At 38.2% G+C, this 23,525-nt stretch overlaps 1 protein-coding gene across 4 annotated transcripts in view; it reads left to right on the top strand.

Annotated features, from left to right (window-relative positions):
• Positions 1 to 5,985: 5,985 nt before the first annotated feature.
• Positions 5,986 to 23,525, top strand: part of VGLL3 (vestigial like family member 3) — a 59,450-nt gene continuing 41,910 nt past the window's right edge. For 2 of the 4 annotated variants that reach the window (XM_045851725.1, XM_045851724.1), the window contains exons 1-2: positions 5,986 to 6,118; positions 18,751 to 19,033. In XM_045851725.1, coding sequence (XP_045707681.1) covers positions 5,993 to 6,118; positions 18,751 to 19,033 — 409 coding nt within the window. In that variant the 5' untranslated portion in view covers positions 5,986 to 5,992. The remainder of the gene's footprint in view (positions 6,119 to 18,750; positions 19,034 to 23,525) is intronic. The other 2 variants (XM_045851727.1, XM_045851726.1) reach the window with 2 other exon arrangements.

Raw genomic sequence — 23,525 nt, 5'->3', positions numbered from 1 at the left:
GAGGCAATAGCTGCAACAGGACATGAGCAAGTGCACTAGAGAGACACAATTTAAAGCAAGTAATTAGGAAAGATAAGTGAATAAGCAGGTTTTACTGATTTACATATCAATTTTGACCTCCTATTTTCATATCTATTCAATTAGTATTATTGGCACCATCCTTAGATTCAGGCAACCATAGTCCATCACTGGCCTCTAAGCACTGGAGTACTCTTCACTGGTCCTTGTCCTATCGTGCCTCTCCTCATGCGAATCTGTAGGGCAAGGGGACACCCTCACCCAAATCCCTCCGTTGTAGCACCTGCCCCCATTAAACTATTGTGTTAGTTTCCTATTGCTGCTACAATGAAGAACCAAAACTCAGTGTCTTAAATAATGCTAATTTATGACCTGAAAATTCTGGAAGTCAGAAGTCCAAAGTGGCATTGGTAGTGCTGTGTCACTCTAAGGGAGCTCCCACTTTCTTGCCCTTTCCAGCTACTTGAGGCTGCCATATTTCTTGGCTCGTGGCTGCTTTCTATCTTCAGTCATCCATGGACTAGAGAGTTGCTTTTGTTTTATATCAGTATGACACTGACTCTTCTGCTTTCTACCTCTCTCTTAAAAGGACCCTTGTGGTTACACTGGGCCCACCCAGAAAATTGAAGTTAATTTTATCTTAAAATCCACACATTAGTAGCTTTAATTCCACCTGCAATCTGAACTCTCTTTTGCTATGTAAAATAAACATATTCATAGGCCTTGGCCAGGTGGTTCAGTTGGTTAGAGCATCGTCCCAATACACTAAGGTTGTGGGCTTGATCCCTGGTCAGAGAACATATAAGAACTAACCAATGAATGCATAAATAAATGAAAAAACAAACTGGTGTTTCTCTATCATCTATCTATCTATCTATCTATCTATCTATCTATCTATCTATCTATCTATCTAATAGCAAAAAATTAAATTTCAAAAAAGAATATAAACATATTCATAGGTTCCAGAGATTGGAGTGCAGCATCTTTTTTAGGGGCAGGCATGGTGGTGGCAATTTTCTGCCTAGAGCAACCATGCCTTTGTACTTAAGACCTGAACATTTCCTGCTCAGATGACCCCAGCCCACTTTCTTAGAGCCATGATTTCTGTCTCGAGCAGGCTGAGTTATCAGTAGGTTTAGCTTAGGCCAGAGGGCTGGCCAAGAATCAGCTGATTGGTGGCTGGGAAGGAGGGTTTGCGTACACAGGTGAAGGCATCCATCCATGTGCACTGCAGGTCCCATGTGATCTCTTGCACTGATATGCACATTAAAAAGAAGATTGGTTGGTCAAAAAAATTCTCAAAACAGACAAACAAACAAATAAGCTCCCTCTTTCCCCCCATCTTATTCCAAGAGATATTGGAAAATCCACTTCAAGTTACCCCTGTAAATAAAACTGGTTTGAGGGGTTCACGTCATTAAATTCCAGCTAAAAAACTTAGGAGCATTCTGGGAAACTTGGTGAGTGGGGCCAAAAATGCAGTGACTGTAAACCTCTGACTCAGAAGAGTTGGAAACATTTAAGGACATTTTGGTAGTCTGTTAAAATTGCAGTGGTTTGGATGGACACAAGTAGGAGGATAACGACAGATGGGTAGGATCAGGTTCCACACCAGGGCTGAGCCAGAAGAGGCAGAAAGTGCGAGAGGAGGAGAAAAGATAAAGGAGTGTATTTTGAGAAACTTAAGCTCAAAAGCACAAATAATCAAGTTTCATTGCATTACCATTTTATTCTAAGTAATTGCGACAACTCTACATAATAGACATGACAATGAGTACAGCAGTGGTCAGATTGCATTCCCTGATCTGGGTGACTCACTGTTGTTCAATACAATTGGCCTACATTTCTCCCCATCACTCCACTCCTTTTTCTGCAACTTCAAATTGACTAAAAGATGATATAATCTAAAAACCTCTTCTTTTATGTACATCTATATGTACATGCTGAAATGAATATGTATGACTATGCACATATGTGCACATGTACATGCATATAATGTATGCATTCGTGTAAGTATACATGTGTGTTTATTGGTATGACCTTATCATGGGGCAATAGAAAAAGAACTGAACCAAGCAAGAGTCAAGAGACCTGGGGCTTTGGTTTTAATTCTGCCTCTTGTTCTCCAGAATTTAATCAGACTATACATTTGCTTATTTTTAAAAGAAGTTGTTTAAAACTAGATAATCATTTTGACTCTTTTCCATTCTAAAATCCATTCTAAAAATCTGCTCTCCTACCAGAAGTCCAACTTTGCTCTCCTTAACATGAATTATCCTATATTTTATTAATGAGCAAACAAAGACTCTAACTTTGACATATTATTTTCTCTCTCTAGTTTGTATATTCTTCTTGTAGATTTTAATTCTGGGTAGAATTTATCATTATTTCCTCATTTTCTTCCATCAGCACCATGTAGAAATGAGAGAGGTATCAAAACAATGATATTGCATTATAGGAAGATTTTGCCAAATACCTCCAGACTTCTGAGTCCACGAGTTACAGTATCCAAGAACTACATCTTGGTCATACAGTATAAAAATTGGTAGCATGCTGGAGGCCATGTAGGTTGCAAGGAAGATGCAGAAATTGGGGGTATGGGCATGTTGGATCCAGTTCTGGCTTATTTTCTAAGTCAACAAATACATGTGCAATATCTTCTATATGTTAGCTATACAGATAGAAATGGTCTCTGCAATAGTCTAGTGGAGGAGAGAGACATTGAACACATTATACCAAAAATAATCAACTACAAATATATTAACTTATTTAAAGATAAGAAAGTATTAAGTACTTAAAACAGGAGGTCTGGTATTTGAGGAAGGACTATCTTAAAAACTAGCTTTGTGGCCTAATTCAATCACATTAAAGTTTAGGTCCTAACTTCTCTCATATCACAAGGTTCCTCTCATTCTCACATACAGTACAAAGCCTGGAAGAGAGTTCGAAACCATGTTCCAGGTGTTAGCCTTCACTGATTTCATATATGTTTGGATCCTCCACAAAGTTGTAAGTTTCCCTAAGGTTTTTTTCTCTCCTCTTTATGCTTTATTTATTCAATGAATGTTTACTAAGCCAGGTATTATATGACTGAGATTCAGAGATAAAAATCACAGTCCCTGCTCTCAAGCAGTCATGGTCACGTTGAGGAAACAAGCAAAAACAATTTCAAATCCAATAGATGGTTGTTAGCATGGTGGGAGCAGTATTCATGGAGTGCTGGAGTTGCTGAGAGTTAGGGCATCGAAGCTGGTCTTCAGAGGATGTTTTTGGAAGACAACTTCTTGAAGAACTAGAAGTTAGCAAGTGAAAATGGTAGGGTGCAGAGTATTGGTGCAGATGTTCTGGGCATGTGTATAGAGACGTGGTGGTAGCAGAGACCATGCTCCTGACTAGGAAGGGAGGTCTCAATTCAGGTGGTGGCATGGACAACTGCGGGAGATGGTGACATAATCAGGGCCAGAATCTGAAGGTTGGGACTGCAGAGAGTGAGGAGCTACTGAGAAAAAATTTTAAAGAGTGATGAAACATGATTATTTTGTTGGATTTGCAGTGGCTAGGAAAGAAGAAAGTGGGGAGATGAACTGTGAAGGATGGATCAGAGGAGGGTTTAAAGTGTGATCTGGAAATTGGGGAGAAGCCTCTTGCAGGGCTCTGGTGAGAGATGCTGAGTCAACTAAGGATTATGGCTGCAGAGATAAAGAAATGAGGGGAGAGAATCAGCAGAAATGGAAAAGGTGGAATCAAGTGGACTCTAAAATTTCATGTAGGGAATGTGAGAAGGAAAGAGTGTTGGGTAATTCCCAGGATTCTAGCTCAGCAACTGGTGAGTGGGGGATTTAGTACGTGAGATGCAGGTTGGAAGAAGAGGATCAGTTTGGGGGATGTAGGGGACATATTAGTGCTCTTACCACTGGGTTGCCTATGGACTATTTCTGTGGAGCCATTCAGACAGAAGCTGAACAGAAGCTGAATCTGGAACACAGGAAAGGGGTGTAATCAGGGGATGTCAATTTGGGAAATGTAAGTAATGAACATTTTAAGAAATTCTTATATATCTTATTGGTAGGAATACTGCTCCACTACAAAGTACACATTAAAGTCTAACCTGTTTAATCCCTCATAAATATTTTTTAAATATTCAATGGGTGAAAGAATGGTGAGTGAATAAGAGCTGTTACGAGTAGCAAAGATTTTCTATACAATTATTAGTTTGTGTGTTTAAGTATGAGTTTGTATGTATGTAAGTGTATATGCATTTATGTCTGTATGTGTCTGTGTTGTTATATATACACATTTATATAAAATTAATGCTATGTATGGGTTCTGTGTACAAGTGATAGTCTGACAGGACTGTTATAACAAATACCAAGATGGGGTGGTTTAAATAACAGAAACTTATATTCCCACAGTTTTGGAGGCTGAAAGTCCAAGGTCAAGGTGTTCTCAGGATTTCTTTCTGGTGACACCTACATTCCTGGATGGCAATCCTGCCTTCTCTCTGGGTCCTCACAAGACCCTTCCTCTGTGCCAGCACTGAGAGAGGCCACTGGTGTCTTTTTGTCACAAGGACACCAGTCCTGTATGAGGACCCAATCCTTTGATCTCATTTAACCTTAATTTTCTCCCTACCCATCTTGTCTCTAGTCACATGGGCAGTTAGGACTTCAACATGTTGATGACTTGGGGGCGGCATGGCGGGGAAACACAATTCAGTTCACAACCACGTCAGTTCCTTTGATGTCCAGATTGAGTTTTCCTCTGACAAAAGATAGACTCTGAAAAGAAAAGAGCCTGTCTTAAGAGAATATACTTATATAAAAGGGGGAAAATATATTGGTTAAGTGTCAGAGCTAGAGTTTACTTATAAAATAAGCATAATTCTTTTCTGTTTTACCTGATGGTACAGCAATTCCTACAACAGATTTTCTTTTACCTTTTGGAGGTTATAAACCACTGCAAATAGATAAATCCGTAAATAGTAGCTGAATGGATTTCATGGATTGTTACTGTTTATTGCTGTATGGAAACCAGGCTGGAAAAGCCAGACAAGGTTGACGTCCCACTAGAATGTCATACCACAAAGGCGTTGACTTCAAGCAAAGATTACTTGTTGAAAACTATGTTGCATTCCTGGCATGCACGCACTTGTAATAAAGTTAACTTTCGCTTGTGGTTATAGTTAATGTAGAGGATGTCCCAGTTTATTTTGAGCCTGCTCTGTTTCACCTCTTTGGACTCTGCGTGTTGTTCCCTGTGAAAGAAATCTCCTTGGGGTTGGAAAGCCGTCGCCCTGGCGGGCAGGTGACAGAGACAGGGTGGAAACCCTGGGAGCTCTGAGGGCGCGGAGCCTCTCGCATACCATTCCCCTCCCACCACCATCCCACGGCCGGGAGGCGGAGAGGGCTTCAAACTTCGCTCCAATCCGCAGCCGGTCCCCCTGCTGGGTGACCCGCCCGCCGCGGACAGAGTTGGAAGAACTCCGCGGCTCTCCGCGTCAGAGCTTAAGGCGGCGAAGCGCTCCCGCCTCCCCCTCGGACCCCTCCCTCTACCCCTGCGTCCCGGTCCTCGCCCAGCCGGGAGCGCTGATGATAGGACGGGCCCCGGGCGTGCGTTGTGTGGATGCAGAGCAGAGCTGCCCGACCCTAGCCAGGGCAGCGGCGGCGGCTGCCCTCGCCAGACCGGGCACTGTCATGCCCCCGCTGCGCGGCGGGCCGCTGCGTTCCCAAGCCGCTCGATGAGCGCGGACCAGGGGACCTCCGGAGGGGCTGAAGATGAAGGTGCCCGCGCATGGGCTCCCGCTGATTGCCAACCTCTCTCAAGCCCTCGCCCCGCAAAGAGCCCGCGGCCTCCGAGGACCCGCCTTCCCCGCAGCAGCAGCTGGAGCAGCGACAGAGGCGGCTGCGGCGGCTCCGGTCGCGCGAGCGCGTAGACCGGCGGCGGCAGCTCGGGGGCCGCTGCTGCCCCGGCTGCCATGAGTTGTGCGGAGGTGATGTATCACCCCCAGCCGTATGGAGCGCCCCAGTATCTGCCCAACCCTGTGGCAGCTGCAACCTGCCCTACAGCCTACTACCACCCGGCGCCCCAACCTGGCCAGCAGGTGAGTCACCGACCGGGCAGCCTGCCGGGGGCGGGGGCGGGGGCGAGGGGCGCGGAGAGTATCGCTCTGGGGCTCGGGCGACGTCGGGCCGGGACCTGTGGCGCGGAGGATGCTCTGGGAGCTGCGGGAGCGCCCCGGAGCGGAGAGCCCTCGGGAGAGAGGAGGAGAGGCTTCAGGAAGGGACGAGCCCCCTGGGGGGACGGGTGGGGATTCGAAGTGAGGCATCACCGACTGGGGGCTTCTTTCAGTGTTGTTACCGGAGCCCAGAGACTACCCTCATAGCAGCCACCCTAGCTCTTAGGGCTCAGTTCTCTGAAGCTCACCAAGGGCATCTGTCTTAGGAGTATGTGAGTAAACTTCCCTTATGCCAAATGTTTTGTTTCCTTTGGAAAGGTAGAGTGTGTCAGGGTTTTCTTGACTCTAGGGATGAAAATATGACACTGGGGAAGGTGGGGGGGGGGCTACCTGAATAAGGAGGTCAGGAAATGGCCTTTGGGGGATTTTTATGGTGAATCATGGGTTTCGTGTAACGTCTAGCGAACGGTACTAGAACTTCTTTGCTCTTAGTGTCTTTTTATGATTGTGACTTAGGGGACAGGGATTGATCCCCAAGTTCCACATTCACTTCTCAAAATTAAATTTGGGGGCGAGTAATATTGGTTAATAACATTAAATGTTTCAGGTGTACAATTCTGTAAAACATCATCTGTGTATTGCATTGTGTGTTCACCACCCGAAGCCTAGTCTCCTTCGGTCACTATATATTTGAACCCCTTTACCCTCTTCACCCTCTCCCCACCCTCATTCACCTTTAGTTCCACCAAAGCAGAAAGGTGTTATGGTTCAGTTTGTTGGAAGTGTGTTGTGTGTCCCCTTCTGGCCAAGAGGTAACCTTGGATCACTGGTTCTCCACCATGTCAAGAGTGACTGGGAATGCTGTTATTAAAAGAGGTTTGGGAACCAGGGAGATGATATAATATAGTTCTTTCAGAAGAGAGAGTAAGGTTCTGGGGAATTTGTCACTAGGTACCCCTGGGCTTTCTTCTCTGGATACCAACAGAATGTGTATCAAGGCTTACTAAAACACATGTGAGTGTGTGGCACTAGGTTATACCAAAATTGGGTCTTCAGGCCCCAAGAATTAGACTGGGTTCGTTCTGTGAGACTTACAAAAATTACAGTTATAAAGACACTTATCAGGAAACTAGATATGGTTAGTAAACTACAATTCATTGAATTTATGGATTTTTTTAAGTTTCTTAGGAACCATGTATTTTATGTTGATCTTAAGGGTGTGGCTCTTTAATTAATCTGGCCTTTTAACTTCTATATTTTCTTTCCTTCTGTCTCTTTGCTAGATTTGTAATGCTATTCTTTGGAAAGAAATCATAACTTCTGTTTAGAATTTAGGGGCTGTGAAGTTTATCTGATTCAAAAAGGGTACATGCCACAGATTTATCTGCCACATAATATGAGGTTAACAAGGACCAATTAGGCAAATGAGGAAGGAACCCCACTTTCTTGCTATCATTATTATTATTTAATACTTAGCAGGTTCAGCCTTTCAGAGATTACTTTTGGGGAGGAGAATGGGAAGACATTTTGTAATTTGTGGTCAAGGGTGACAGACTCAAACATTTTGGTTATACTGTTTGTTTTTCATTGGCTTTAATTATAAAAGATATAAATAATGGAGAAAATCATTTAGTACAATTTAGGCAAGTGAGGCAAGCAGGTGATGGGAATCAGTTTACGTGTTTTATAAACACACTGTCCCCGATGAACCACCCTTTCCTCCTTCCTTCCATCTCAGAGACTGTAAAGGCCTTCAATTATCAGCTGGAATGTGGACCTGCAACAGACTCAAACTTTACTAGACATTCAGGAAGGTTTTTTTTTTTTTCATAAAAGTAACTTGAACTAGTAGGCATTGTGAATAAGGCTTTATCTTGTAGAGTTGTAAAAAAAAACAAACTTCTATTTAAAATATGAATGATGTGATGAGGCTAGTTTTGTAATATTTTTTTGAGGTAGAAAATAAAAGTATCAGAAAAATTATAAATTACAAGTCATAACATTTAGCTTTCAGTAAGAAACAACTCCAGTCCTCTAGTTAACCTTTTTAATAGCCCTGAGACTCAGTCCCCAAATTTCCTTCTTTTGCTGAGCCCATCCACAAACTGAAGAAGCAACTGTCTTTGTTACCTGATTTATCAGCATTGACCAATTCATAAATGGTGATCAACTTCCACTATACTTTCAAATTCTGGAGACCTTGTATGAATAGATGTGAGGCTGAGTGACCTAAGTAACTTAATAGAGACATATGCTTGGAACTTTTTATGTGCATTTTATCAAAATGGCTTGTTTGAGATTAATTTTTTAATCAACTAAAAAAACTATTTGCCTCTAACTGGCTAACAGATTGAAAAGAGGCTTGGTATTATAATTACTGTTCTTTTACTGTCAGGAGTTTATTTTGATGACCTATATTTTCTATTGGAAAAAAATGAATCAGGAAATTCTTATCAGGCTGACAGCATTTTTAGACTGTGTGGTGCGTGGGTGAAGTGGGACTAATATTGACTTGGCCCTAAAGTAGTCATCTGAGAATACATATTTTGGTTGTTTTTACATTCCATAAAGTTTTATCATTATTATCCATGAAGATTATTTTCTCTGTACATGGGAAGTGACCTCTAATAGCATCTTGCCTGGGAGACAAAAATAAGGGCTACAACTTCTACTACATTTGCAAATTAATTTGTTGAGGAGTAAAAAGGAAAAGAAGCAGAAAAAATGATAGTTATAAAGAAAGTTTAATGGTCATTTATAAAATGTTAGGAAATAGAGCATTCAAGTTTTATGTTATTTCTGTATTCAATTGTAGTAGTGTATCTTTGAACTTATTTTTTCTTCAAATCTGTGTAGCTTTGAAGTCTTTATAAATTGGTATATATTTTATTTATTTTTTTAATTTTTAAAAATATGTTAAAAGATTTTATTTATTTATTTTTAGAGAGGGAAGGGAGGGAGAAAGAAAGGGAGAGAAACATCAATGTGTGGTTGCTGGGGGCCGTGGCCTGCAACCCAGGCATGTGCCCTGGTTGGGAATTGAACCTGCGATACTTTGGTTCGCAGCCCTCACTCAATCCACTGAGCTACGCCAGCCAGGCTTAGTTGATATATATTTTAAAATGCTTCATTATAATGGATTTTAAACATAGATATGTATTTCCTCTTAATGTATGATCATATAGCTGAAAATTCTTTTTGAAACAATAGAATTTCATACTCTAGGCATGTGTCCTTTCAGCTTTTTCCTAGCAGCACACATATAAGCTACTTTTTTAATTGAACATATACATTGTAGGTGGGTAATAGGTTAGTATCATCAAGCCATGGCTACTTGTATAGAAATCAGGCTACACTGCAATGTGTTAGGCAGAGGGTAGGGGAAATGAATCAAAGTGCCATTTAAGTATGTCTGAGAGGTAAATTTTTAGGACCTAGTGTCCTAAAATTCCTAGAAATTGCATGGATGTACATAAATCTTACAGTGTGCTCTACAAAGTCAGGATTTGCTTAGGGATGCTAAGCTCCCTGGTCCCTGTACCTACCATCCTTTTACAGCTGTAATACCTCCCTGGCATCTCAGGAGAACTCTTGACTCTCAGCACATGCTCTGAAGGAATGATGACACTGCAGAACATGTATGGAAAGGAATAAACTTGTGTTCTAACAGTGACAATAGGAATGAAGAACAAAACTTCAAAATATATGTCAGGAAAAATTGAGGGAGATGATATGAAATCATAGATTCTCTTCATACCCACTGGATTTTTTTCATCTTAAATGCAGACAGCCTGTTGTTCTCTAACCCTTCCCTGCTCCCTATATGTATAATGTTAACATCAGGAATACACTTAAAGCAAAGCCTTGAGGATTGTATAATTTATAGATGGGGTAGTGGAAGTAGAGAACAATCGCTAGTTTTCTAATTGGGGATAGGGATGTCGAACAACCATACTTTGGGCTTTATATAAGTCAGAACACATTGACTATCTTCTCTTCAAGAGTGACATTTGCTGTGTGCATGCTTTCACTTAAAAGAATTAAACACCCTTGGGAGGCAAACTCCCGGTTATACTTTTGTAAGGAGTTTTTTTTCAAACTCTTTCTCTGGACTTTGCCACCTTGATTTAGTCATAAAATCTCTCTTGGATTTTGTCAGGGGAAAAAACTGTAAAAACGTGCTTCAAGCCCTCCTTTTATAAATGGGAATATGGATATTCATAAGACTGAGATGCCTGACTAAATTTCTCAAAGCTAATTGGCGACAAAATTAGAATCATCAAAATTCCCTGTTCTCCAATGTAGCATCTTTCTGCCATACCATGCAGTCTCTCAAGATTTTTATTTTTTTTGCTCTTGCACAATAAGCTTATTCTTGTCTTTTGTGCTCCAAATCAACTCTCTGATAAAGAAGATTAATATGCAGTAGATTTTTTTGGCCTTGGAGCTTGAAATTCTTTCCAAGTCCTTGGTAGTGTACTTTTTTAGTTTAGGCATTCCAAAGTCCTTTTGCAAGCATTTGTATTATGCTAATGACTTTTGCTATCCATGTTGCATCCTTTGTTGATGAGGTAGAATATCCACTTAGCAAATGAACATTTATTTATTTAAAATAGTATGCAGGAAGTGGTATTAACAGTCAGCCTTAAATGCCTCATATATCATTGCTATTTCAAAATAAGTTTAGATTCATTAGGAGGAAGGAATACAATTATATCTTAGGTAGTTTCAATGCACAGTCAACTTATTTAAGGTGGAGTATCTAAGTTTCTTGCAACCATAAACAAGGACTTAAGTGGGTTTATAAGAATTCATACACGACTTCTTTGAGAAAGACCAGCCCCTATAATTCCACAGTACACAAATTAACTTGACTGCAGAGACTTAGAAGCTTCCAGTGCCCCACAGTTTTATGCTCCCAATAACTTTCCAGCCAGAAAATTCAAAGCTAGGGAAGAAATTTGAACTTTAAATAACTTAACTGAGCTGTTGTGTCTGGCAGTCAACTAGAGTGGAGATTACAATAATGATAGTAAAGACAGGCTTAAGATCTATAAAATCATACATAGTGAGGATATATTCACCAGGAAACCAAATGCCAGCACAAGGTAACACTACTTGGAAATTTAAGTGAAGGGTATTTTGGAGAAACTCAAGGAACTCCTACTTCACCTAGCACTTATTAAGTCTCAAATATAAAGTTGGGGGTGGCAGGGACATGTCCCATATCAAAGGAAATGAGTGAGGGTGTTTAGAAGGTAGAATCATACCATGCATTGACTCTTTGGGCTGTTGTGGAAGATATATTGAGCTGACTTTGTTAGGAGATATATATATATGTCTTATATCTTTCTCTGCAAAGGGAATTTTCAGTGAGACTGAAAATATTAAGTTCAGAATGCTTAGGGACGATCCTAAAGCAAATTTGTGAGTTAGATAAATGTTGTTCTAAAATTTTGGTGCTTAATTTGGATCCCATTATGTCCACAAGCCCTGTTTCCAGTTAGCTTTGAAAAAATTCCAAAGTAGTACATCTAGTAATAGGTAATAACTTAAAAGTATTATTTCCAGAAAAACATTGTCTTATGATTCAGTGATTCCATTTCTGGGAATATATCTGAAGAAATGCAAAACACTAATTTGAAGGAATATAAACACCCCTATTTTCATTGCAGAGTTATTTACAATAGCCAAGGTTGGGAGGCACCCAAGTGGTCATCAGGAGATGAGTGGGTAAAAAAGCTGTGGTACATTTACACAATGGAATACTACTCAACTGTAAAAAAGTAAGGGAATCTTACTTTTTGCAACAACATGGATGGACTTAGAGGATACCCTGCTAAGTGAAGAAAGACAAATACTATGTGATTTCACTTATGTGTGGAATCTGATGAACAAAAGAAATAAAATAAAAACAGATTCAAAGATACAGAGAGTTATCAGAGGAGAAGGGCCTGGGGGCTGAGTGAAAGAGCAGAAGGGATTTGGCAGTACAAATTAGTAGGTGCAGAACAGCCACAGAGATGTGGATAACAGCATGAAAAATACAGTCAACACTGTTGGGATAACAGCATGGAAAATACAGTCAACACTGTTGGGGCCAGGGGGTGCTTGGGGCAGCAGGGGCACCACTCTGTAGAGTGCCCGGTTTCCTGGACACTTTACTGTACATCTGAAATTGGTGCAGAATGATATATGGAAGCTATGGCTGAAAAATAATAGTAAAAAATTACCTTAAAGAAAAAAAAGACAGAAACAAAAGTTCTCTAATATTTGAATATTAGTCTCTGGCAGAGACAAGTGAAGGAAATAATTTGGGGCAAAACTGTGCCCTGAATCTTTCAAAAAGCATATCGTGAAGCAGCTGGTTTTCTGTTTTAACTATTCATTTAGGAAGACCCTAAGAAGGCCTTGAATCATTAGACCCAAACATCTGCTGCTAGAAACAAGTCATAAATGCCATATTTATAGATATTTATAGATATTTTGGTGGATACCAGATTTATGCCAGCAATTTATACGTGTGGTCTCAACGGGGGTAACTGAACTATTTTTCACTTATCTTGTACTTTAGTATATGGAAAAAAAGAATGACTTAAAGTCATTAAGTAAACAGGTGTCTTTTGCTCTTAAAAGTGTATTATTTTCATATGCCAAAACATTTGTCCATGTGGGATTTAGTAGGGGGACTCAAAGGATGCATTCTTTCTTGTTACTGTGAAGGCAGATAAAAGAAGTACCGAGACTAATTCGTAGGAATTGGGCTAGATGACCGTGTCTGAAAATGAATTAGTCTTCAATGGTCTGTAGGGTTTTTTTGGCTAGTGTCCAGCAAAATCAGATGAAGCAGCCAATGGAAGAAACAAAATTAAGTGTGAATTTTTCTAGAGCTCCAGCATGCTGCTTATTAGGATATAGAATTGGGCCAGACTTCTAATATAATTAAGTCAAAATTTCTCATTTTCAGAAGAGGAAGCTGGGGGCCAGAAGGTTACTCAAACCCATGGACCAGTTTTGGTTACTTTCTCTCTCTTCTCCTCCAAGGATGAGAAGTCCTTCCTATTGTGGTCCCGTTCCATATACGTTTCCTTTGAAACAAGGAAAGAGTAACTTACTTCATGTTACCTTCTTACTCTTCTTATTTTTAAATTTTTGAATATTAGCTACTTGGAGAAATAACACAATTACTACATGGATAAACCACAAGATTCCCTTCATTTTCTATTGCCCTTATAATGTTTTCCCAACTACGAGTTTAAAAACAGGCTATGACTTCCTTCTTTGTGTCTCCAAGTCCTTGTACAATTATTGACATGAAATAGGAATTAATTGACAGTTCAATGAATAATGCATAATTTTTTAAAAAATGCAGTCATATCCTAAGTCTTGTAATAGGCTTATATAAGAAATTTATACATTGGAACTGTGTTTTTATTCTATAGTCTCCAGTTTGAGAGAGAACATATACCCTTATTTTATGATCATTGCTTAAAACATTGTGGGAATGAAAATTTTGAAATTCTAAGTATCTGGCATAGTTTTCTTGAACATCCTCAAAATTGGAAAATTTTCATCCTTGGAGGAGATGGGTTTGATTTTTGATAATGACCAGAATCATTGAGAAGCAAGTGTGGGAAAAAGTAGCTGATCGTGTTAATATTATTTTTGATTTGCTCCTGCCAATGTTAAGAACAAAACAATGTGACTATGCCTCACAAAATGGCTCTGCTCACTCTCCCAAAATAAGATTTCCAGAAAAATGGTCAGCAGTTCCCCTATGTATCTGATTTGTCAGGGGGACAATACATTTTTAGATACAGGAGTTCAGTTTCATCGAGATATACAGATGTTTTGCCTTTCTTAATAATCATACTTCTGATATATGTTTACTAATTTTTTAAATGCTATTGATGACTTCAGACTTTCTTTAGTGAGCTTGTGATGTCTCTGTTTATCTATTCAGTTAGAGTAAATATCATACAGAGTCATTTCCTTCAGTCTGTTTTCTTGGTATATGCTTTGTAGTCAGTCAGAAATAGGTTCTAATTCCATCTCTGCCACTTACTAGTTAGTTATTTATTTAAACCTAGTTAGTTATTTAAATAACTAACTAAATAACTAAATAACTAACCTAGTTAGTTATTTAAACCTAGTAAATTAAGTCAGTTTTTGCATATGTCAGTTATGAATAATTATTCGGACAAAATGTGTGTATGAGAGAGAGTTAATAAAAATATATGAAAAATTTTTGGCATATTCTCCTTCTCTTGACCCACCCTCCCATAACCTGATTCTTTCTCTTCCAAATAGGCTAAGGGTGAAAATTTCAAGTGTCTCTGAGACATTTTTAAAAATCTATTATTCAAGAGAATTCAGAAAAATATGATCAAAGAGCAATGTGCTGCTTTTGTGGACTTTACAATTTTGAGACAGTTACTCCTAGCTAGTATTATAGGCTACTCTTATAGACTTCAAGCATGTTTTGAAAATTAAAAATAAAATTGCATTTAGAGAAGACAGCCAGTAGAGAGAGAGAAAAAAAAGCAAAGAGCTGTTTTCAAATATCCAATGATTCATTAAAATACTTTTGTTTCCTTAGGAAAAAAGTTTCCACATATGCACAGTAATCATTTGGCATTTTGTAGGCTTAAGCCTTAGGGAGTTAGTGGTATTTGGCTCCTGACATGGAAGTCTTTCTCTTGTCAGACAAACCCTTTCCCCTGCACATTCCTGTGCAAGTTTGTTTCTGTTGCGCTTGATGGCAGGCTGCGGGGTGGTGGGTACGGTTTGCACTGTCTAGGCCACCTACTTCACACCGCTCCTTTAACCTCTTCCTGAGTCAGTTTTTTAACTTAGTGGCTATTAACTCACTCATTGTTTCTCTTAACTGGAGTGTCATTTTACCTGGATAATAATCATTACTCTAAGATAGAGATGGGCCACTTAATGTGCCTTAAGTAAACCAACTTGTAGTTTTTGAAGTCTCTTTGAATGGCTTCTTTATTTTTGTTAACAAATCTTCAGGGTCTCATAAGAAAAGCACATACATTTCTCAGACATGTAAATTTTTTAGTAAGTGGTTGTACATTTTGAGAAAATGTGAACTAGACTTTCTGTCAGTGTTGATTTGGGGTATCTAGGTTTTGATGATCTGAGATTTATTCTCGGCATTTGAGATTTTCTGTATTTTTCTGAAGAAAGTGAGTAACACTAGGGAAGTTTTATTCTGGGGAGCAAACACCAAGGCAATCCAGAAAAGCGCAGATGAGTAACATAGTTTTAAGAAGGCAAAGAATTGATTTACAGTCATCAAACCACAGGTCATGGAAAGTAGCTGAGGCTTGAGTCTATGGAGAAGAATATTAGGATGTTGTCAATGTCAGCATCAATGAATTGATGGCTGTTTAAATCCTGTGGTCTGTTTTCTTCATGCTCACATTCAATTTTTGAAAAATTGTACAAATTAAATTTTACTTAGGTATCAGGCCATTTGGATACTTCGGAATTCTCTCTTTAAACACTGATGTTGATGGTGAGGCTATAAATGTGTGTGCGTGGTGTGCATATGTGTTGTAAATATAAATATTTAAATTGGCCCACTGTAATTTGTGAAAATTGACTCAATTTTATCTGAAAAAATTACAAGAAAGAATGGATGATAGGTATGCCTTTTTTCCTGCCTATTGGTAAATATATCACAGGCTCCCTATTCATTTTATTTGCTTGATAGTCTCTAAGAAAATTTATTTAATTGGTAGACCTGCTTTAAAGAGTTGCAAGAGAAAGTATATTTTATAATATTTCCAAAAATTTTTACTTAAAGGAGACAATACAGATATTTTTATAGAATCACAAGTGTTTGCATATCAAAAGAAATGATATATTATTATGTATTTACATAAATGCATATGTGCATATACAAACATAAAACATACATATGAAATATAAAGAGTACAGGGAATCAATCAATGCATCCATCAACAAAAGAAAGATTTTTTAAAAATAAAGAGGGTATTATGATACAATAGCAGATTTTGCTCAATTTCCCCCCATTTTATATTGAAAAATATGTCATTTTTAGATTAATTTACTTGTACCTAGCCATTCAACAATGGTTTAAAAAGATTAGCAAAAATTATTTCACATTTAGAAAATTCTATAATCTTAAATAGATAGAAAATCTGTAGATTAAATTCAACCACCATTAATTAAAAATTAAAATATTTAAAGTATAGGTCATAATATTATGCTACCTTTATATTAGGATTTGCAGTGTACACATTTTTCATATATAAAACTTCAATTAATTTTATTTAATCTAAAAGTTGATTGCTAATTGTGGTAAAACAAAATGTCTTTCTTTGGACAATTAACACGGCAAGGACTTAATCTAAAGAATAAATGTTAATATTAAACAAATGAAACAATAGCCGCAAAACTCGCTTCTCATAAACTGATTTTAGCTGAACATTAACAGAAAAAATTAAATCAATTTCATAGGCAAAAATGAACTGGTGTGGACAGTGAAGCTACTCCGTAGATTGCTTTTAATTTCCTTCCCAAATGAAAACAGTGTGTCTTTTTCAAATGCCAGAGTATTCGGTGGAGAGTGTGAATATAAGGTAAACACCGTGTGACTTCCAGTGAATATGCGTGTGCCCAGAGAAACAGTATTGTGATTTGACTAATAAATCATAACATTCATTTAATTTTATAAGGGAATTTAAATCGAGGAGTAACTTTAGAGGTCATTTAGATTAATCCCCTCATTTTATACATAACTTCTGTACTGTGGTGTTTTGACTATTGAAGTTAAATATGAACATGTTCAAATCTGTGCAAAAAAGACTGTAAGAAATGTAACTACTCAGTCATTACAATCACCTATTCATCAGCAAGACATGTACACTTACAAGGAATGGATTAAATATTTATCAATAAGTGATAATTGGCATATACTTCAAATAAAAAAATCAAGGCACATATTTATAAATAGCAGCCCATAAATAATAACCACAGCTCACAATATACCTAAACATTTCAGGACTTATCTCACACAGAAAGAACATACTCATTGCTAGAGGGAAGGGTTTAACTTATTGAATGATGCTTTCGTAATTTCTGCTATAGATTTCATACCTAGTAATTACCTAGAAACAGAAGAGTCTGGATTGTGTTTTGATAGCATTTTGATAGGCAAATTATGTGTTTACTGTGTGTGTATTCTAGAATGATTTTTTCAACTCACATTCACTTTCCAGTGTGCATTTTTTTCTGAAATTAAAAACATGACACGGTAAAGGATCAGCATTACAGACAATACAAAAATTATTTTGTCATTAGGATAATGAATTTTATAATCTTTAGCATTACCTTCTTATGTCTATTTCACATTGAAATTGTTGACAATAAAAGTAATATGTGTTAAATAAAAAATGTTTGGAAAATATTGAAAAGGGAAAACAAAAATATAGGAACTAAAAACTTACCAGCCAGAAAAACAGTATAAAATGTAACATTTTGGCAATTTTTATTCCCACATTAGATACCCCCTCTGCTCCCCTCCATCACATACATGCACATACATAGGCACACCAGCATATTTTTATTACACATTCCGGCTGTGCCACTTACATGCTCTGTGAGTTCAGACACGTTATTTTACTTTTCTATGCCTTAGTTTCTTCATCTCTAAAATGTGGGTAGTAACAATAACCAAGTTATATCATAGAATTGTGAGCATTAAGTTGAATAATTAATAAATACAAAGTTTTATAAGCACCTGGCATAATATATGAACTGTTATTATTGCTATAATGATATACACATTTTAAAATATTTTAAAATCATTAACCTTTCTCATTTTAATTGAAAGCCATACCAGCCATTGCTAAAATCTTGTATTATTTTCTTTAAGCCACAACAATACCTTTTTTCCCTTCTATGATAATGGTGGTATGTGAAACATCTGAAAAGTATGTTCCATGCAAAATGAATCTTCACACAGACTTACTTTGTCGCTATTGTTTGATTTTTGAGAAATGAGTTGGGCACATCTGCCAGATCCTTTTAGAAGATGTTGTTACATTTTTGTTTTTATTTTAGTTTAGTTTATTTATGAAAAGCTCTCTTCTTCTCCACCCCACCCCGGGACAATCAGTCCTTCTTTCCCCACTTTCTCTCTGTTCCGTACTATAATGTTGTGCATTAAATGTTTGAAATAAATAAATGGAAGATGGAAAATGAAAAGGACTCTGTCACATTTTTGTTAAAGTCATCCTTGTTTTGGTATATCTAGAGTAACAAAAATCTTTCATACTCTGAAAACACAATGTGATAAAGGAGTTTAATTTTTTTTCTAAATTTGAGATAGATCTTTTTTTAAGGGTGGGAAAGAAAAAGCTGGTTGGGGAGGGGAAAGGCCGAGTAAAACAGATGAAGAAGAATCAATTTGAGAACATATGCTAATATTTAGATTTTTTAAAAATTGAAATGTTAACAGTTAATGCTTTTTTACAAACTGTCTGTGATACTGTGTTTTGTTTATTCCATCCCAGAAGAAGTTAGCGGTATACAGCAAGATGCAGGACTCTCTGGAAGTCACCCTTCCCAGCAAACAAGAGGAGGAGGAGGAGGAGGATGAGGAGGAGGAGGAGGAGAAAGACCAGCCTGCCGAGATGGAGTACCTTAACTCTCGCTGTGTCCTTTTCACTTATTTCCAGGGAGACATTGGGTCAGTAGTGGATGAACACTTCTCAAGAGCTTTGGGCCAAGTCAGCACCCTCCATCCAGAATCTGCCATTTCAAAAAGCAAGATGGGGCTAACCCCCCTATGGAGAGGTAAGAATTTAAAAGCAGATGCTCTCCAGGGCTCTGTCTCTGTTTTGCAACCGCCTGTACCAGGTTCCAGCTGGAGACTTGCCCCTGAAGACGGATATCCACTTGCTTTTTAATTTTTAAGGACAGCAAGGAATTTCTTTCAGACAAACAGCTGGATCAGTTTTGTCACATGTGGAATGCAGGGTTGGAAAAGATGTAGTCACACCCCTTAAATTCCTCATGGAAAGTAGTGATGCAACTGACCGGGGTTTATAGTGGCAGGATCTAGCTGCGAGGCACCATTCCTTAAGCCCCAATGGCCCAATTTGGATGTTAAATAAGAGGCGTGTCTGGATCAGCTTTTGAAAATTAGCTCTTGCTCATTCCACTAGGTGTTACGTGGTGACATAGCAGAGATCTGAGTCTGACCCAAGAATACAAACTTTGAAAGCCTTCTGTGTTTTCTTAATAACTTTCTCTATCCTGCTTTGTTGTGGTATTAACTCTTTGTTGTGTACACTCCAGATATTACTGAGTCTATCTACATGGTTTCGACTACTGTTTTAACCTCGATAAAGTAAAACAGCAGATGGGGCATTCTCTTCTTTATTTCCCTCTGTATAGAGGTAACAGATGTATTTGAATCTGATCACTAGCTCACTGAAGATTATTGGTTGACATCTTCAATAGGGTATTTATAAGGTTAGAGAGAAAAAAAATACATTATTCCAATGGTAGTTTTAGAGAAATGTGTTATGGACTTTTTTCCCCTGAATTTACCAGGTTATTCAAAGCATGTAGTAAAATGGATCTCAAAGTGTGGTTTGCAGGACTAGGAACATTGGCATCACATAGGTGCTTATTAGAAATGCAGGTTCTTGGACCACATTTTAGGCCTACTGAACCAGAAACTTGGGGTAGAGTCATCTGTATTCTAACCAGCCCTCCCAGTGATTCAGGTGCAGGTTTAACTTTGATAATCATTTATTTTGTTCTGTTAGAAAAACAGATTGCAGGCCACCTAACTCAGACCTACTGAATCAGCATCTCTAAGGGAAGGTTCTGGGAATTACACTTTTACAAGTGTTCCAGGTGATCTTATGATGAGGAAAGACTGGTCACCTGTGGTAGACTACCTGTGATTGGGCGCAGGTGAGAGGTGATGGGTGGTCAGTTGCCTCTCAGCATCAGAGGAATGGTTCTGCTCCATCATGGGAGAGGTCCTGGCCATATGGAATTGCTGGGCCTTATCTGTAGATATGATGCTTTTCCTTCCTTCCTTCCTTCCTTCCTTCCTTCCTTCCTTCCTTCCTTCCTTCCTTCATTCCTTCTTTCCCTCCTTCCCTCCCTCCTCCACTCCCTCCCTCCCTCCTCCACTCCCTCCCTCCCTCCTTCTCTTCCTCCCTTCCTCCCTTCCATCTTTTTAGTAAATATGAAGAACACCAAGATAAGCAGTGACTGTAAAGGGAGGGTAGAATACAAACTCACGTGACTGGGACCTTGACAGTGGTGAACTGGGAATCATAGCTGCTTATTTGATTAGTGCATATTATAGACTTCTCATAGCACTGAGAATTTAATCCTTGGAAACCTAAGATATTATGTAATCAACCAATATCCTATTTGATAGCACATTGTGAATACATTTCATAATTTGTAGAGGGTAAAAATAAGAAAATTTCAATGAGTTAGCTGACTTTAATATTTTGGTATATAAAATAATAAATCCTATCAGGATAATTCATGCCAAGAGGGTAATAAATACAATACCTACTTCTTTTAGAATGCTGGCCTAGGTAACACTAGTAATCATTTAACCTGGAACATAGGAATGAGAGCCCAAAATTATAATGAAGTGTGAGAGTGATTTGTCGGTAGCATCATAACCAGAAAAGTTTTAAGTGAGGTGTTGTATATGTGCAAAAATTCTATAGTTCACTGTTTTCCCTACAATATGGATGACTGAACAGAGAAGACCTTTGGACAGATGTCAAATTTTGATATAGAAAGGGTAGATAATGGTAATGTTTTAGTAATTATTATTACAATTTTCTTGGCATTATCCTAAAATTGGCCTTCAAATCTGTCTCCTCTCTTACTCATTGACTTGCACAGCACATATTAAGGTCTTACTATGTTCTAGGTAGTAGGAATGAATCAGTGGACAAGAGAATCTAAGGCTCTACCCTCATGAACCTTTTTAGTGAAAGAGACAGGTAATAAATAGATAGTGAAACACAAGGTAAACTGACATACTCAACATTTTTAGGGTAATAATAAAGTCTCTCTAAGGCCATTACATTTGAGCACAGACCTGAAGAAAGAGTGCTCCTCTGTGAGTATATAGGGGAAGATTATTTGAGGCAGAGGGAATAGCCAGTGCAAAGACCCTGAGTGGAGACTGAGTTTAGAACATTTCATGCGAAGTAAAAATGCTGGCATGTATGGAGTGACATGAAGATTGATAAGTAGGAACAAGAATTTTTAGAATTTTTAATGTCAGTTCAATTTATTAGAGTAGCCCTGACAAACACAGTATGCTCTTCAATGTCCATCTTTCTATCTCCCACTAATTATTTTTTTTAATACTCGGGATAATGCATTTCTATATGGAAAATCTGGAATAAGTATGAATTGAATAGTTAAGTGACTGACTTAGATAAACCAAGTTCATTCTATGTACCCCAGGTTAGAAAACAAAAAAGTCTTCATTGGAGAATTTATTAGCAATAAGTTGTATGAAATCATTGAGTACAGTTTTTATTTAATTTGTAAAAAAAGTAAAGTTCTGTGAATTCAAATGTGTTATATACTTTCCATTTGTGAATAGAACTTTGCTGTAGTTGTTTCTAGTTGTGAATCAGTCAATTTTAGATAATTATATATAAGTTGGATATGACTGAGATTCCCATGTCTAGCAAAGAGAGTTTTTGGGAATTTTATATTAATTGCCAAAGCAACACAGGTTTGGAGAATGCAGTCTTTGGATTGTTTTGGGTTCAGGTTTGGGCCTTATTACTATCTGATTGCAATGAGATTTGGAGTTAATTACTTAAAAATCTCTCTGGGCATAACTTCAAGTATATAATATGTTTATTGAGACCCACTTCCTAGGGATATAATAAAGATTTTTAAATAAAGTATATGAAGAATTTGGCATAGGGATTGATGCAAGTTGCTAAATGATGGTCAGATGCCTTTTGTTTTTTTCTTAAGTAAGTCTCCACTCATTTTGCACACAGAGCGCCAACCTGGGGTCTTTGTACAGAAACATGGCTTTTTTGGGAGTTTGCATTTCTGGCAAAAACACAGTGTCTTGGACCTAGTAGGTACTTCAGGCTATTGACAGTGTTAATGGCCATGGCGGTAAGACTTTATGCAGGAGTTGCTGACCAGCTGCATTAAATTAAAAGGTCTAATTTATGGCATGAAATTTTTACAGCACTACACAAGTGCTACAGTGCTACAGAGGAATTTAAAACTGAATTATGGTTGAATGCAGAATATATTTACACAGTAAATCTTTAGACAAGAATAGAGCGTCAGCTAATAATGGAATAATGGTCATACTTTGAGTGTGTATCTTGATGGTGTGAGTAAAGTCCTCTTTAGGCATTTTGCAGCTGTTAGACAAACAGTTGACAAGAAATATTTGTACTTTGGCACAATATCAATGTCAATTCCCTCTTATTTCACTGTACATTTTAGCAGAGATTAGATAGGGATTCTCAGTTAAGAGAACCTAATGAATCTGATTGTTCCCTTATCTCCATCCAAATAGAAACATCAGCTCCAAATATGTCTATGCATTGATCTCAGTGCCCAAAACCTAGTGAATCTGAATGTCATCTTATCCCCATCCAAACAGAAACATTGGCTCCAAATACGTCCATGCCTTGATCTCAGTGTCCCAGTACTCTTACAGAAAGTAGTGTGTGTGTATATCACCAACTTAAAAACCATGCTGAATAGTAAACTTACTATTTTTATTCTTATTGTAGTGGCAAAGTTATTGTCACTTCATTGACCTAGCAGTGTGTGCTTGGAAAAACTAGTTCTGGTAGGAAAGACCTCTCAAAATGAGTACTAACCTAAAACAGCAGAAGGCAGAAAGGGAAGGTCTACCTTTTAGAGCTGGCAGAGACTGGGAAGGAGATAGCTGAGCTACTTGCTCCAGGGGGCACTGCTGAGACCATCGCTGCTGGGAAGCTTAGAACAGGCATGCAGAAGGAAAGTGAGGTCTGAAGTATCGCATCATCTTGCCTCCAAGGAGTGTGCCTTGAGTCTCTCATTCTAAAGTCACAAGGCCCATTTGAGTGACTCCAGAACACAATTACTAGAAGGCAATCTTTGGACATAATGGTAGTGCCGAATTCCTAAGTGACAGAACATATTGGAACACATATCCTTTCAGCTCTGACCCCAAAATTTATTTTCATGGGAAGCAGAACAAGAGAGTGGGAATTAAATTATAGTGTGGATCCTTTAGGCTATAAATGCAGTAGCAATTTTT

The sequence above is a fragment of the Phyllostomus hastatus genome, unplaced genomic scaffold (genome assembly GCF_019186645.2).
Source record: "Phyllostomus hastatus isolate PE091 unplaced genomic scaffold, TTU_PhHast_1.1 phas_contig_86, whole genome shotgun sequence".
Lineage (NCBI taxonomy): Eukaryota > Metazoa > Chordata > Mammalia > Chiroptera > Phyllostomidae > Phyllostomus > Phyllostomus hastatus.
This window is presented reverse-complemented; position numbering and strand designations above follow the sequence as displayed.